Below are 15305 nucleotides of genomic sequence, written 5' to 3' on the forward strand. Positions count from 1 at the left end.
TCCATTTTCAGGTATCATATGAAGTTGAGTAAACTTCCTACTAACTACCTTTTCTTTATTAAAAAACCTTGAATCTAGTTTAAAAATAGACAATAAGAATTTGGACAACAAAGTGATCAGTTTTAACAAAAATCCTAAGATTGAGACTGTAGATCCAATGGAATATATGACTTTGGTTACATAGGCCCAGTAATGCAATAAAATCATCAAAGTATTTTATAAAATGATTATTTTATTGATATATGTGTATTTTTAATTAAACTGATTTTAAAAAATAGAGCAGTGAAGTTGGGGATTCAGACTGTCCTATGCAATTACCTGAGATGAATGGACAAAATGAGTTTGAATAATCAGTCTGTGGCAAAGTCCAGAGTTTTATTCTATGCAAAGGCAACTGGATGGCATAAAAATTTAACCTATACCATTGGCCTCATTAACTCAATATTTCAACCAAATTATTTTAGTACTAAAAATCATTGAATAGAAGAAATTGATTCTATCTTCTCTTGGCCTTGAACATGGCAGAAGCAGTGTGGTTTAGTAGAATGAAACTGAGGGCTAAGTTTTACTTTCCTCTTCTCTAAAATGAAGAGATTGAACTACATGGTTTGTCTGTGGTGTTTTATTTCCAAAACAAGTTGTTAATTTTAGAACACTTTTAGACTTACATTGAAGTTGCAAATATAGTACAGAGAATTACCATAAACTCCTCATTTGCTTTCTACTATTGTTAATATCCTATATAAGCATAGTACATTTATCACAACTAAGAAACCAACAATGATAATTATTATTAACTGAACTCAATCTTTGATTTAGGTATTGACAGTTTTCCCCAATATGGCTTTTCCATTCCAGGATAGGGTATTAAATTTCATGCCTCCTTATCTTCCTCTGGCCTGTAACAATTTTCTTTACAAGATAACTTTGCCAGTTTTGACTTGTCTGATTTTTTTCAGTGCTGGGAATTGAACCTGGGGTCTTGCTCATGCTAAGCAAGTAAGTACTCTACCACTGAGTCACATCCACATCCCTGGTCTGAATTTTTACAGAATGTCCCTCAATTTGGATTTTGCTAATGTTGCTATAATGTTTATACTGGAATTATGAATTTTTGAAGGAAGATCTCAGAGGTGCAATTATCATTGCATCATATCAAGTATACATGCTATCATAAGTGATGGTAACTTTAATCACCAAGATGAAGTAGTATTAGCCAAGTCTCTTTAAGATTATTTTCCTGCCTCCTTTCTAAACTCTACTCAACTAGTTTCTGGGTTTTTTTGTTCTTATTTTTTGCTGCTGGAGCTAGAGATGGAACCCAGGGCTTCGCAAACACTAAGGAAGTGCACTTTCACTGAGTCACATCCCTAGCCAACTGATTTGTGGTCTTTTTGAACTCTAACATACAATAATCTTATTGTGTTGCAGACAGATTTCCTTACCTGCACAAGTCAATTTTAGAGTTGAACTCATCATTCAGGATTGCATATTTGTGCTGGGTAACTCAGCAGAAATTTCCTTGGAACCCACTTCTAACTATGTGGCTATGTGAGAATCTTCAGTTATGTTTCATAAAGTGAGACTATAACTGGTTTATGCTAACCTTTGTAAAATTTTATTCCAATAAAATGATGGCATTTTTAAAACATTAAGAATTGTTCTAATTTCTGAAAACTTTTACCAAAATAATCCAAAATTTACAATTTTTAGGCCCAGGGACCATAATGGTAGAGAAAAGGAAATAAGCAGCTTTGGGAGATGTTAATGATGGAAGAGATATGAATGTCTGCTCTAAATTTGGAATTAGAAAATTAGGCAAAAGTTTTTTTTTTTTTAATCTGCTGTACTGCTGTGTGAAAATGGCACCTGAAGTTCCCTCAAAGATTTGAGTTCCTCTATTCTCTCAAGAAAAAATATAACTGTGCAATCCTCTCATAGAGTAGAAAAGCAGAGAATTCAATGAGAAGATGACCTTCTGCCTTTATCTGCTTCCAGATGGTTTGGAAAGGTTTGCCTAAAAGTGGAATTAACCAGAGTTAATAATAATGGCTAACAATTACTGGGCATCGAGTGTGTACCAGGCACTTTTAGGTATCTTACATGACTGACTCATTTTGTCCTCATAAGAACTTTATAGAGAAGATGCAGTTATCATGTACATTTTATGGTGAGGTATTGAGACACAGAAATTAACTATTTGCCCAGGCCACATAGCTACTTAGTAGCAGAATTTGGATTTGAATTAAGGAAACTTGGCTCCAGAGTCCCTGGTCTTTACTGCACCACATGACAACTGCCCCACTATATAGATGATAAGCTCTAAGAGGGGAAAGATGATTTTTGTAATCAAACAGTTACTATTGTATCCTTATCACCTAAAACAATGTCTAATACATAGTCAACCAACAAATAATAATTTCATGAAAGAGGAAAAGGCTTGAGGATCCTGATCCTGATCCTCATTTCAATAATATATTGGTGACTCTTTTAGAAGAACACTATTATGGTGGCACCTTAGAATACCCTGAACAAACTGAATCATTATGCTCACCACCACTTCATTTTCTGTACCTCCCTATTGGATCACATCTTAAAAGCAACTAAGAAGGTTCAGTAGTTTTCTATCACTTCTCCACTTTCCATCTTCTTTATTATATCTCTTGCCTCCACAGCCTCATATAGTCCCTGTTCTTTAATATTAATTATGAATAATCAAGGATTGGAAAGAGTTTGATAGTCTCAATACTCAAATGTTGGCATAAAAATACATACATATAGGGGCTGGGGTTGTGACTCAGTAGTAGCACACTTGCCTATCATGCATGAGGCACTGGGTTCGATTCTCAGCACCACATACAAATAAATAAAGATCCATCAACAACTAAAAAATATTTTAAAATATGTACATATAACTATGGCAATGACTATATGATCTTTAATCAGAAAAATGAGTTTCAGAACTTTGAGTGACCAGGAAGTGTGGACATGAATCAATTAATACATTTCCCTTTTCAAAACATAAACGTACATAGGGAAAATGAGTAAGAAGTGGGAAGAACTGCATAGGTCTATTTCTTACTTTCCATAGTCACAAATTTTATTTCAATCTTTTAAATAACCCAGATAATATCATTAATAGGTACTTAAGCCAGGAAAGAGGTGATGCATTTTTCAGGAAACTAAGAGATTTCCTATCATCTTAACAATGAATAGTGATTTGTTTGACAATGAAAGGAAGAATTAGTTGAATAAAAGGTGAAGTAAAATAGGAAAGTAAAAGAAAAAAAATTAAAGAATCCAAGTGTTGATTTCTAGCTAAATTGATATTTTGCTACATTATTTATTAAACTGTTTTAAATTTATCCATCATTATGCTGCTTATTTATCCTGACTTCACAAAGCAAATACTAATACAAAAATAAATAAGATTTGAGTTATGGAGAACACTTATTGGTGCTGTGACTTGAGATGAAACCACTAAATAATTGTGTCTGCTGATAAGGAATCCACAGATGGGCCTGTTATGCAACTACAAATGGAGATCATATATTAAACCTATGATAAGGTACCCAAATAGACATGTTATTTATAAATATTGCTGCAGTCTTGGAATGGAAAATATAAAATACATAGTAAATGAAAGTTTTAAGATAATATAGAACTGGAACATTAAAATGATTTATTACTTTGATAGAATCTTCTCTAGCCTGGGTATTGGATAAAACTAGGACCATACTAAGGCAAAAAAAAGTGTGCTGCAATAGATAGTAATTCATTTCATTTAGAAGAAAGTAGGAATTCAAACATGGAGCAATAATAAAGATGCACTCATTGCCTCTGTTGTATTGTCTCAATCTTAGCGTTTAATTTTACTTTTTCATTATGGCAGACTTGCAAAATATGTTCTGTAAAATTGTTCAAGTTAACATGCTTTTTCTCTCTTTCTTCCTTTTGGTTGTTTTTGTTTAACTTAGTAAAGCCCTTTCTTCCAAAAGAAATTCTACCCATACCCAACACAACAGCCTTCTGGGCTTTCAAAAATGTTTGAAAGGGATCGCAAAGACATATTGACTACCTTCAAATTCCTTTGAAAAGGAACATTTAAGTATGTTTTATTTATGTTCATGATGTAGGGCAAGGAGAGATAATATTTTTAGTAGAAAATGTATATGTATAACCCTAGGAAAAAAAAAGAAAACTTGAATGAAATTGCTGAGGCAAAAGTAAGGTACTATAAATAAATATTCATTGCTTCCTTTATTTAGTTCTTGAAAAATGCTTTGCTGAAAACTAATGGTTTTCAATTCTGCATGTAATCTAGTTATTACCAGGATAAAACTGAGATCTAAAGGGCCATAGTTCACCCATATACCAATTTGATGTTTAATGTAATACAAATGGGATTTATTTTAAAATGGAATGATAACCTGGTTTCTGTAATGTTTGCAGTCACTGCATTTAATTCAAGTAGCATTTATATTTGCAGTGATATTTCTTATTGCAGAAACATCTAGTCCCATATGATGTCCACAAAGTATCTGTCTGGTGAAATTGTTTCCCCTAAGAGATAAGTTGAAAGCCTAAACTCATCAGGGATCAGCATCTGGGTAATATATTTGGTGTGTTTTTCAGAAAGGAGATTGTCCAGCATACAAGTAGATATGTATCTTTGACAAGCTTTGGAAGTAAAGTACAAAATCTGTAACATTCCCTAGCCTTAAAGAACATGAAGCAAGATATGTAAAGGAACTGGTAAGGGGAAAATGCTGGCAAAAATAGAAAATAAATTACCTCAAAAAGTATTGCATGCTTTTATCTGAACATGATTAAAATTTATAACATCAACTGTAGTAGTCACACTTTATTTGTGAGACAGATTTCAAACTTTCTACATAGGTTTATTTGGTAGAATTAGAAAATAGTCTCCAAAATTCTTGCAACAAATAAATAAAATATTCTGAGCTAAATATGTATGCATTTTAAGATGCAAGATGTATTTCTTGGAAGCTCAGTTATATTTGTCTTAAAAATCTTACTTATTATCAAAGTACTATTTTGTTATTAAATGGATTTCAATATTGTCTGTAAGACAGTTGACCCAAAGTACTAAAAGATACAGAATAGCACAAAATAGTAATCCTATTTCTTGACACTAGCACTATAATGTCATTTCATAAGTATAAATGCATAAAAAGAATTCTTCCTAGCATCCAAATTTTTCTTATTCATATATATATATATATATATAAAATACATATGTTTATATATATGTTTTATATATAAATATGTGTGTGTGTGTGTGTGTGTGTGAAAACAAGACTCTTTATATTTAAAGACTCTAAGAATCCAAAAGCTTTTACCAAAACCTCTATAGAATACAGTTTGAAATTTGTGGCCTAAAGGCTAAGGCAGGAGGATCAGGAGTTCAAAGCCAGCCTCAGCAACAGTGAGGCACTAAGCAACTTATTGAGACCCTGTCTCTAAATAAAATACAAAATAGGGCTGGGGATGTGACTTAGTGGTAGAGTACACCTGAGTTCAGTCCCCAGTACCAATATATATGTACACACACACACACATATGTATATATATGATATATCATATATATTATATATATCATATATATTATATATCAGTTATTTTTTGAAGTTTCTCATGTTTTTTAATATATATTTTTAGTTGTGGATGGACACAATACCTTTATTTTACTTATTTATTTATTTTTATGCAGTGCTGAGGATCAAACCCAATGCCTCACATGTGCTAAGCAAACATTCTACTACTAAGCTACAACCCCAGCCCCCAAAAGATTTTAACAATAATATGAAAATGTTAAAGTATTCTTCCAGTTCCCCAAGCTCCCCCACTGAAAAACATCAATATTTTAGTATGAATCCTTTCAATTCTCTTTATGTATTTTCATATATAAAATATGCTTTAACAGGATATTAGAATATGTATTGTTCTACAACATTTTTCATTGAACTATCTTTCTATGTCAGTTCTTGTAGGTCATTCCATGGTGTACTGATAAAAGTATGACGACCAGCTCTATGGACAAACGTGCAGTATTTTCTGATTCCCAGAGTGTAAAGACACACACCACGGTCTATTTCAACTGCCAACATAAAGTCACTGAAGGTGAAATTAGGAACAGATGCACATAGATGGCACTTATAAACCAGTATAAGATGACTTTGGCACATCACTGGAGTAGTCTTTTTCTCTCTCTTTTTTGGATTTTTTTAAAAAATAATTTTAGACTTAAGAGAAAGTTTGCAAATGTAACACAGAATTCTTGTATACCTGTCACTGAGCTTCTCCCAATGTTAACATCTTACAATAACCACAGTACAGTTTTCAAAATTAAGACATTAACCTTGGTATCATGCCATTAACTAAGCTCTATTTAATTCTGATTTCTTTTTTTCTGTTCTAATATCCAATCTAGAATCCTATATTGCATTTAATTGACATGTCTCTTTAATTTCCTTCAATATAGCAGTTTCTCAGTATCAATTCTTTCAATCCTTATACAGATTTTTTTTCCAGGAATTTGAAATTTAAATTTATTTTAACTGAAACATAAAAGTAGTAATATTAGTAGGTTGCCATATGATGTTTTGATACACATATACATTATGTAATGTTTAAATCAGCTTTACATAAGATTTCATAGTATAGATACATCAATCTCTCCCATAATTTGATATATTATCCCTTCTGATTTTTTAATATATTAACAAAGCCAATGTCTTAATAACAGTGTAATAAATTTCCTTATATGTTCTTTATGACATATGACACATGACATAATTATTTCTTTAGTATAGACTCCCAGAAATAGAATTCCTGTTCAAGGAACATTCACAATTTAATTTGTGATAGGTATCAAAATTTCCTTGCAAGGCCACTTTATCACATTACATTCCTATGAGCAGTGTGTAAAGGTAGTACTTGCTATACCCAAGTGCTGAGTTAGGTATCCAGGGCAGAAAAATGAAGAAGACATGATTCTCATCTTTTAAGTGCTTATTATTGATGAGGCAAATATGTAAACAAGTATCTGCAATTTAATTTGGTAGATTCTATGAAGAGAAACATCTTGTGAAATGTTCTAGACAAAATCTTCACTGTCCAATAAAAATGTAATATGAACCACACATATAATTTAAGGTTTTATAGTAGCCATATTAAAAAAGTAAAAAGAAACAGATGAAATTTAATTTCATAAAATTTTTATTTAATCCAATATATCTACAACATTATCATTTCAATATGTAATCAGTATAAAAGTATTAATGTGATATTTTACATTCTTTCTTTCATACTGCCTTGACTAGTCAAATTTCAAGAGCTCAGTAGACATGTGTGGTGCATGGCTGCCGTATTGGATAGCACAAACCTAAGTCATTCAAGTTGTATTTCCCACAAGCATTCTTGTGGTCTCCTTATAAGTGAATACTTTTTGAAGGGAGTAGAATAGGGAAGTATTATTTGTTATATATGTTAGTAAACACCACCAGTCTAACATTAGAGAAAGGAAGTCCAACATCCTGAGTGCAGAGATATAACTGCAGCTTGAGTTGGAAGTTTCTATAGATATGTGCAAGCTAAGAAGAGCTTCAGTTTGTGGAGTCAGCCTGCCTTGAGATCCAAGGTGCTTGGTTGAGTTTGGCAATTGAAAACAGCAATATAATCCATTTGTTACCTTAACGTTGTAATGAATGTATAATTTTGGAACATAGTTCTTTGCAATTGGATAGAACAAGAAAAATAGTAATTATAAAATGTACAGGGTTCATCAGCAGGAAACATTTGTTAAAAGACCATTAAGGGATTGTCATTCTTAATCAACTGAAAAAAACATTACTCCTGGAATATCTAAATAGTCATACACATTTTTTCCCAGCTATTGGATTTCAGTAAAATACAAATAATTAGACCGATATTCCCTGAGAGAGCTTGATAGTTTCCATCTCTACTTACTGAGTTTAAATATGTGTGTGTGTGTGTGTGTGTGTGCGCGCGCGCGCACATATGTATGTATATATACATATTGGTACTGGGAATTGATCCCAGGGTGTTCAACCATTGAGTCACATTCTCCAGCCCTTTTTTAAAATTTTTTATTTTGAGATAGGTTCTCACTAAGTTGCATAGTACCTATTCTGTTTTGACAATTAACTATTTTTGATATTATATTCCCTGTATTCACCTGTATAAAATATGGAAAGTACATTACCAGTGTGCTTGGCATGTGCTTTGAATATATATGTTGAATAAATCAATAAATAATCCCCATAGGTGAAGTACTACCATATCTTTTTAGTTATCCATTGACATATTCCACAGGTCAACATAATTTTATTTATTTGCTTAGTATAGAAAAACTATTCTTTATTTTTAATAAAACTCAGACACTGTAGTTGTTTAGTAACCACATTCTACCCTGCACATAAATGTACTTTTGGCTTTCTTTCATGCCTCAGCAATATGGAAGTTCAATTAGGAAGAGAGAAAAGGCCAGGAGCCTTTCTATGGTACTCCAGATCTGTAGCAAGTAATTAACTTTCATTATATATTCAAATATACATTCCACACAGTTTTTCCCCAGGATATATTAAACTTAAGGAATTATAAAGCTTTACTACTCTCAAAGAGTATTCACTAAATGTGCCCATACCTCTGTATCTGCCTTGATTGGCTGCAAGCAGTCTATTAATTTGATAGTAAAAAAATTAATCCTTACCTTATATATTTTGAAGTGAATCTCTCCACCACATGAATTTTTCTAACATTTTCTAGTGCCCTCAGGAAACTGGCTTAACTTAAAGTACATAAAATAGGTCTTCAAAATGAGAGCCACTATGCCTTTTGTTACATATGGTCCATCTAATTTCATAGAAAGTAATTGAACCAAGGAAATGAAACACATTTTTAATATAGTTAGTAATATCCATTATATACAAATTATTGGGGGGCACAGAAAATACTAAATTTTCTGTAATACTGATAAATGCCTTTAACTGGGACAAGTATGTTAAACCAAACTTTGAGTCCTTTGGCAAGGAAATTTCAATAATGTCACCAGTATAGCTTTATTAACATGCCATACCATACCTTACTCAGAACCAGTGTCGTTTCCTTTTAGTTGTTTCCAATAATTGCGCGAGAAATTCATCAGACAGTATTGGCCTTAATCCAAAGAAAAGGATAGAAACCAATTAAATGCTTAAAAAGTTTTAAGGATAAATTAAAAAGTAGGTGCTAGAAATCTCTTTAGTTCCAACTAAAAGTGGATGAATGATTTTTAAATAGGTTATCTGCCTAGCTTCTCAGTTTTCAGTCACTAGTTCATACACTAAATAAGTATATTAAATTAGCTCCTTTCAGATTGCCTGAGAACACAAAGAAAAATATGAGATGACATATAAGTGGCTTCCTGTTTTTTAGTTTTTTTTTTTTTTTGCCTTTTGGTAGAATTTAGTTGAAGTTGAAAAATATAATGAGAAAAATAAATTAAAAATATGTCTGTAGCTTCTGGCCCAGGCACTATTCTCTCCTAAATTCTCTCCCTTCAATTACCTCATTCACTCTCACATCTTAAACTGTTGCTTCTTTGCATGTATACCATTGTAGTCTTGTTCTAGTTTAAAATTTTCCCCAGAACTTCAACCCTTTTGTGGTTAATATAGCTATGTACATGTTCTACCAGTCCTTGGAACCCAACATCCCCAAAGTTGAATTCATTGCATTCCTTTAATCACCTCAAAGCATATGTTCAACTACTCATTATTCAATAAAACATATGTGATACCAACTATTCAGAGGCTAAGTGAAGAATTCCCTAAATTTATTAAAAATCCCACCATTTTTCAGTTACTATGGCTGAAAAACTTTATCATTTTAAATTACAATTTTACCCACACTTTTTCTTATGCCTCACCTAGTATACCTACATACCTATATAAGATATGTATATACATACACACACACATACATACACACACACATGCACACACACAGACACACACACAATGAACACATATAGAGCTTGTTGCCAAATTCTAAGCTGCCATTTATGAAATTTCTTCTTAAGGAATTCTCTTTTTTGCCTTCTCACTCTAAAAACTCGAGACATTCTTTGGACACCACCTTAATTGAGACACTAATTATTTCTCACCTATGTTATTGCAATGCCATTCCAATTGGTTTCCTTGAATTATCTTTAGGCCTCCAGTTCATCCTTCTCCACACTATTACTGGGTTTATCTTTATACAAAAGGTATTCTGATGATATCATTTGTTTGCCTAAAACACTCATTTTCTCTGCATTGCTACTTAATTAATCTTTTTAAAGAAAATTCTGATAATCTCCCATCTGCTCAGAAAATAACAATGTTGCACTGTTACTTAAGATATTAACTCCAGTTATTCAAGGGTGGTATTCACTCATTGTCTTTCTACAATGTGACCCTAATCTACCTTTCTGGCTTTAACTTCCACAACTACCTCCACAAAACTAAGCTCTAATGGATCCCAGAAACTTAATTGTTTCAGTCAGCTTTTTTCACTGCTATGACCAAAAGACCTAACAATAACAATTACAGTAGGAAAATTTTATTTGTGGGCTCACAGTTTCAGAGATCTCAGTCCATAGATGGCCAGCTCCATTGCTCTGGGTCCAAGGTATGGCAGAACATCATGGTAGAGGGGTGTGGTAGAGGAAAGTGTCTCAGGACATTGCACCAAGAAGTAGAGAGAAAGAAAGCTCTGCTCAAGAAAGAATACACATACACACACACACACACACACTATATATGTGTGTGTGTGTGTGTATGCACACACATACACACACAATACATACATACATATATACATACATACACACACACACATATTCACATATACACTAAAGACAGGACCCCAGGGACCCACCTCCTCCAGCCACATTCTACCTGTCTACAATTACAATCCAATTAATTCCTATCAATGAATTCATGCACTGATTAGGTTAAAACTTTTATAACTCATTCATTTTACCTCTAAACTTTCTTGCATTGTCTCATACTTAAACTTTTGGGGGGACAACTCACATCTGAACATTTCTTTTGCCTCAAGTACATCCTATACTTGACAAATTCATAATTGTTCAACCAGCCTCTTCTTCCCTCTCAATTGTCACCCATCAAAGTCCTACACATTTTTCAAAGTTCATCTCTAAAATTATTCATTCATAAAATCATTCTTGATCAGTCTAGCCAAATTTAAGATATCATTCCTTTAAACAGTTTCTCTTCAAATAAAATCTTCTTGTTCTCTAGGTGGCAAATATCACATGTTCACTGTAAAATATACAGAAAATATAGAAACCATAAGGAGGAAAATAAAAATCCTTTGTAAGCTCCCTGTACTATATACTTCAGCATATTCTTGCTCCAGAAATGAACACACACACACCACATACACATTTCAGATCATACTATTCATACTGTTTAGGAACCTGATATTTTTTCATTTGATGCATCATGAATATTTCCCATTTCATTGCTTGATATTCTGCAACATGATTTCAGTAGCCACAGTCTTTTATAATTTACTATATTTAGCCAGTTATTTGATGAAACCTCACTTAGTGAATATTTAGCTTTATCAGAACTTTTTAGTATTATTTTCAAATGTTATGATGGATAGTCATAGTCTGCCACATTCGTAGTTAATTCATAGACATTGAATTATTGGCTCAAAGGATCAACCAGATTTTAAAGGTTTTGTTTATTTTTTTGGTGGGGGGGATGGTGCCACATTTCCCTCCATAAAGCTCACTGTATTTTTATATTTCTATCAAGATTAAGTGTGCCATTTCCCTGCATAATGACCAATTACATATACTTTTTAATCTTCTTTCAAAAATCTGAACTTCTTGTGTCAATTCTTCCATATACTATTATGGTTATTTTATACTTACAATACTACCAAATCCCATGCCGTTCGTCATCTAGACTTAAACACCTGTAGCAGCTATCATAGGGTCTTATGCACATGAGGAGATATTTTCTGAATTGAATTGAATTGAATTGAATCAGAACCACTGGGAAGATTTCCCATGTTCTCTTGATAGTCTATTAACATTACTCTGCAGTAGTTTCCTTGTGCAAACGAAAGTTAGGTAAGTGGAGAGGGAACAGGTGGGTCACAGCACTGAAGAACTGAGTTAAATCCCACTGTTACTGCTAATGCTCCCATCTCTAACCCTATTTCTGGGATATCTGTAGCTTCAGAGCTTTAACAACGGCTAATTGGAAAAGTAGTGTAGTAAAGTAAAAGTATGGTGTAGATGTATACTCCTAGTTGCTCAACCTAACTAAAAGATAACTGGTTATAGTGTTTCTAGGTACAAAAGGATAGCTGGTTTTGGAGGCCTTGTCAGTGAGTTGGAATAAGTTAATATATAACTTGTTTTCTTGCAGCAGTACATTTGTTTGGCCTGACTTGGCAATTGCAACCAGTTGAAGGACAGCTCTATGAAAATGGAATTAGCAAAGGGAACAGAGGGACGGAATCCATGGATACTACTTACTCTCCAATTGGAGGAAAAGTTTCTGACAAATCAGAGAAAAAAGGTACAGTGATCAAAATGATTGATTGATTATTGATTAATTTTCTTCTAAATTAGTCATTAAGACCATATGTAGGATGGTTTCACTTCACATTAAATTTCATGATCACTTGAAAGAAGTACTCTAACGTGAACTGAATAAATACATGTAAATGTATTGTCAAAACAAATTTTTCTTTTCTCCAGTGCCTTGAGTATAAACCAATTAAACTTTTCAAATATGTTGGCAATTTTGAAAATAGATAAATATTTACTGAGTGGAACTTTCAATACAATGGAAATTACATTTCACATATAGCTACCCTGAAGCAACATGGGATTTTGATTAAGTTCTCTTGTGTCCAAGCCCAACATTTTTATATAACATTTTACAAAGGGCATACAGAAATTTCTTTTGTTTACAGTAAAAAGGGCTTTTTTTCTGCTTAATATGAGGGTGAATGCTTATGTCAAAATAGGAGAACATAGCATTTTTTTCTAGCTGGAGACCTTGAATCATTTCTAGTTGGGGAAATGTCATATTACTTTGAGTCCTGATTTGATAACTTTAACCAACATGGGTTTCAACTAACTATCTGACTGATTTACAATAAATATCATAATATGAGCACTCCCAACTTCTTATTCACATTGAATGGTGTTAGTTTTAATATATAAGCATTAAAAACAACTGGATGTTTGTATTATGGCTGCTTTTCAAATAAGACTCAGTACAAAGGACCCAAGCTGTGTTAAATTTCAGGAAGACAATTTGAAAAACAGAAATTGATAACATGTATAGCCAGAACTATCATAAGTATTTTTAGGAGATCAAAAATAAACAAATAAGTGAGTGATCCAAACCTTACACTCAAGAAGCTTATGATTTTATAGAGGTAACAAGATAGTTGTGTTTTGGTTCATCATTTCCAAATAGGATATGTTGTTTTTTGATTGCTTGAGCTAGTACTCTTGATGTGTGTGTTTAATTCCTTTTGGAGGGTTGTTTGTAGGTTTCATTTTTCTTTGCTTTTGAAATAATTAACTTTGCTATGGTCCATGCTTCAATGAAAAATAATACTCATGGGGTTATAGCTCAGTGGTAGAGCGCTTGCCTAGCATGTGTGAGGCACTGGGTTCAATTCTCAGCACTGCATATAAATAAATAAAATAAAGATCCATTAACAACTAAAAATTATTTTTTAAAAATAATACTTATAGTTCAGGAGAAGATAATAGCTTTGTTGTAGTTTTCAGTAATGATACAAGTTTTCTTTACATATTGTTTGAAAATATGTTTCTAGGTTGGACTCATCAACAATTTCATTGTTATTGCTGAGAGGAGTTGAGGGGCGTAAAGGATTCAGAGATGACAGAAGAAGGGGTTTGAGTACACACAGATTTTTCTTCCTAATTTCCTTTACCTGATTTTTCTCATTCCTCTATGTCTGAAGAAATATCTATCTGCTCAGGGTTTCTTGTCATTGATATTGAGATTCAGAAATATCTGAAGGAAATGAAAAATATAAGATAGGAATAGGTTATCACATAGGTATCATCAGGGTATATTTAATTTTGTATTCTCTCTCAGATATCTTATGATACATTTCTAAAAAGTAGGTTGATGATGATGGCCAAAATTGCTTTAACAATTATCAGGGGTCAAGAATTGTTGCAAACACTTTACTTGTATTATATCATGAAGGAAACATATTATGATTGCCATTTTCCAATTGAGAAACAGAAGCACAGAGAGAGTAAGTAATTTTCCCCAGATAACAGAGCTAGAAACTGGTGGACTGATTACAGAGCCCTGTTTCTTAACTTCTGTGCTATAATTAATCCTTGAATAACAGATATTTGAACTCTTAGGGTCCTTTACATGCCAGTTATTATTTGAAGATGTGTTGCAATTTGAAAAAAAATCACAATCAACCATATAGCCTATAAGTAGCCAGAAAAAAATTAAGCCAGGCACAGTAGCGCACACCTATAATCCCAGTGCTTAGGAGACTTAGGCAAGGAGAATCGTGAGTTCATAGCCAATTTCAGCAAAAGCAAGGCACTAAGCAACTCAATGAGACCCTGTCTCTAAATGAAATACAAAAATTAGGGCTGAGGATGTGACTCAGTGGTCGAGGGCCCCTGAATTCAATCCCTGGTACCCCCCCCCCAAAAAAAAACAGGTAAGTCATGAATGCAGAAAAATATATGATATATATAGATAATAGCTTATTTATCATTTACTATCATAAAATTTATGCAAAACTTTTTAAAAGTTAAAATTTATCAAAACATATGCACACAAATACTTATAGACCATTCATGGCACTATTCACAGTCAAGAGTAATGTAAACCTGAAGATGCAGTATTAGATTGTAATTACATAAAATTAACTGTAGTGCATACAGTGCATACAGTAGTAGTATAATAACTTTATTGCCACCTCCTGTACCTATTGTGGTAAGCTCACGTTTGAGAATATCTGCTTCAAACACCATGTGACACTGATCATCTCAAGGTCAGCAGTTTTTTTCCTCTAGTAAATTGTGTATCACAGTAAAAAAAAAGTGATCTCTTGCAATTCTTGCATATTTTCACTGTTTATAATACATATAGCATACAAAATATGGGCTGATCAATTGATTATATTATTGGTAGGGCTTCTGATCAATGGCAGGCTACTAGCAGTTAGGTTTT

At 32.8% G+C, this 15305-nt stretch overlaps 1 protein-coding gene across 5 annotated transcripts in view; it reads left to right on the forward strand.

Moving 5' to 3' along the window:
* The window catches only part of Tenm1 (teneurin transmembrane protein 1), a 780422-nt gene that overhangs the window by 496392 nt on the left and 268725 nt on the right, over positions 1 to 15305 (forward strand). For 4 of the 5 annotated variants that reach the window (XM_040285140.2, XM_078034300.1, XM_005319330.4 and 1 more), the window contains one exon: positions 12477 to 12629. In XM_040285140.2, coding sequence (XP_040141074.2) covers positions 12477 to 12629 — 153 coding nt within the window. The remainder of the gene's footprint in view (positions 1 to 12476; positions 12630 to 15305) is intronic. The other variant, XM_040285146.2, reaches the window with a different exon arrangement.

The sequence above is a fragment of the Ictidomys tridecemlineatus genome, chromosome X (genome assembly GCF_052094955.1).
Source record: "Ictidomys tridecemlineatus isolate mIctTri1 chromosome X, mIctTri1.hap1, whole genome shotgun sequence".
Lineage (NCBI taxonomy): Eukaryota > Metazoa > Chordata > Mammalia > Rodentia > Sciuridae > Ictidomys > Ictidomys tridecemlineatus.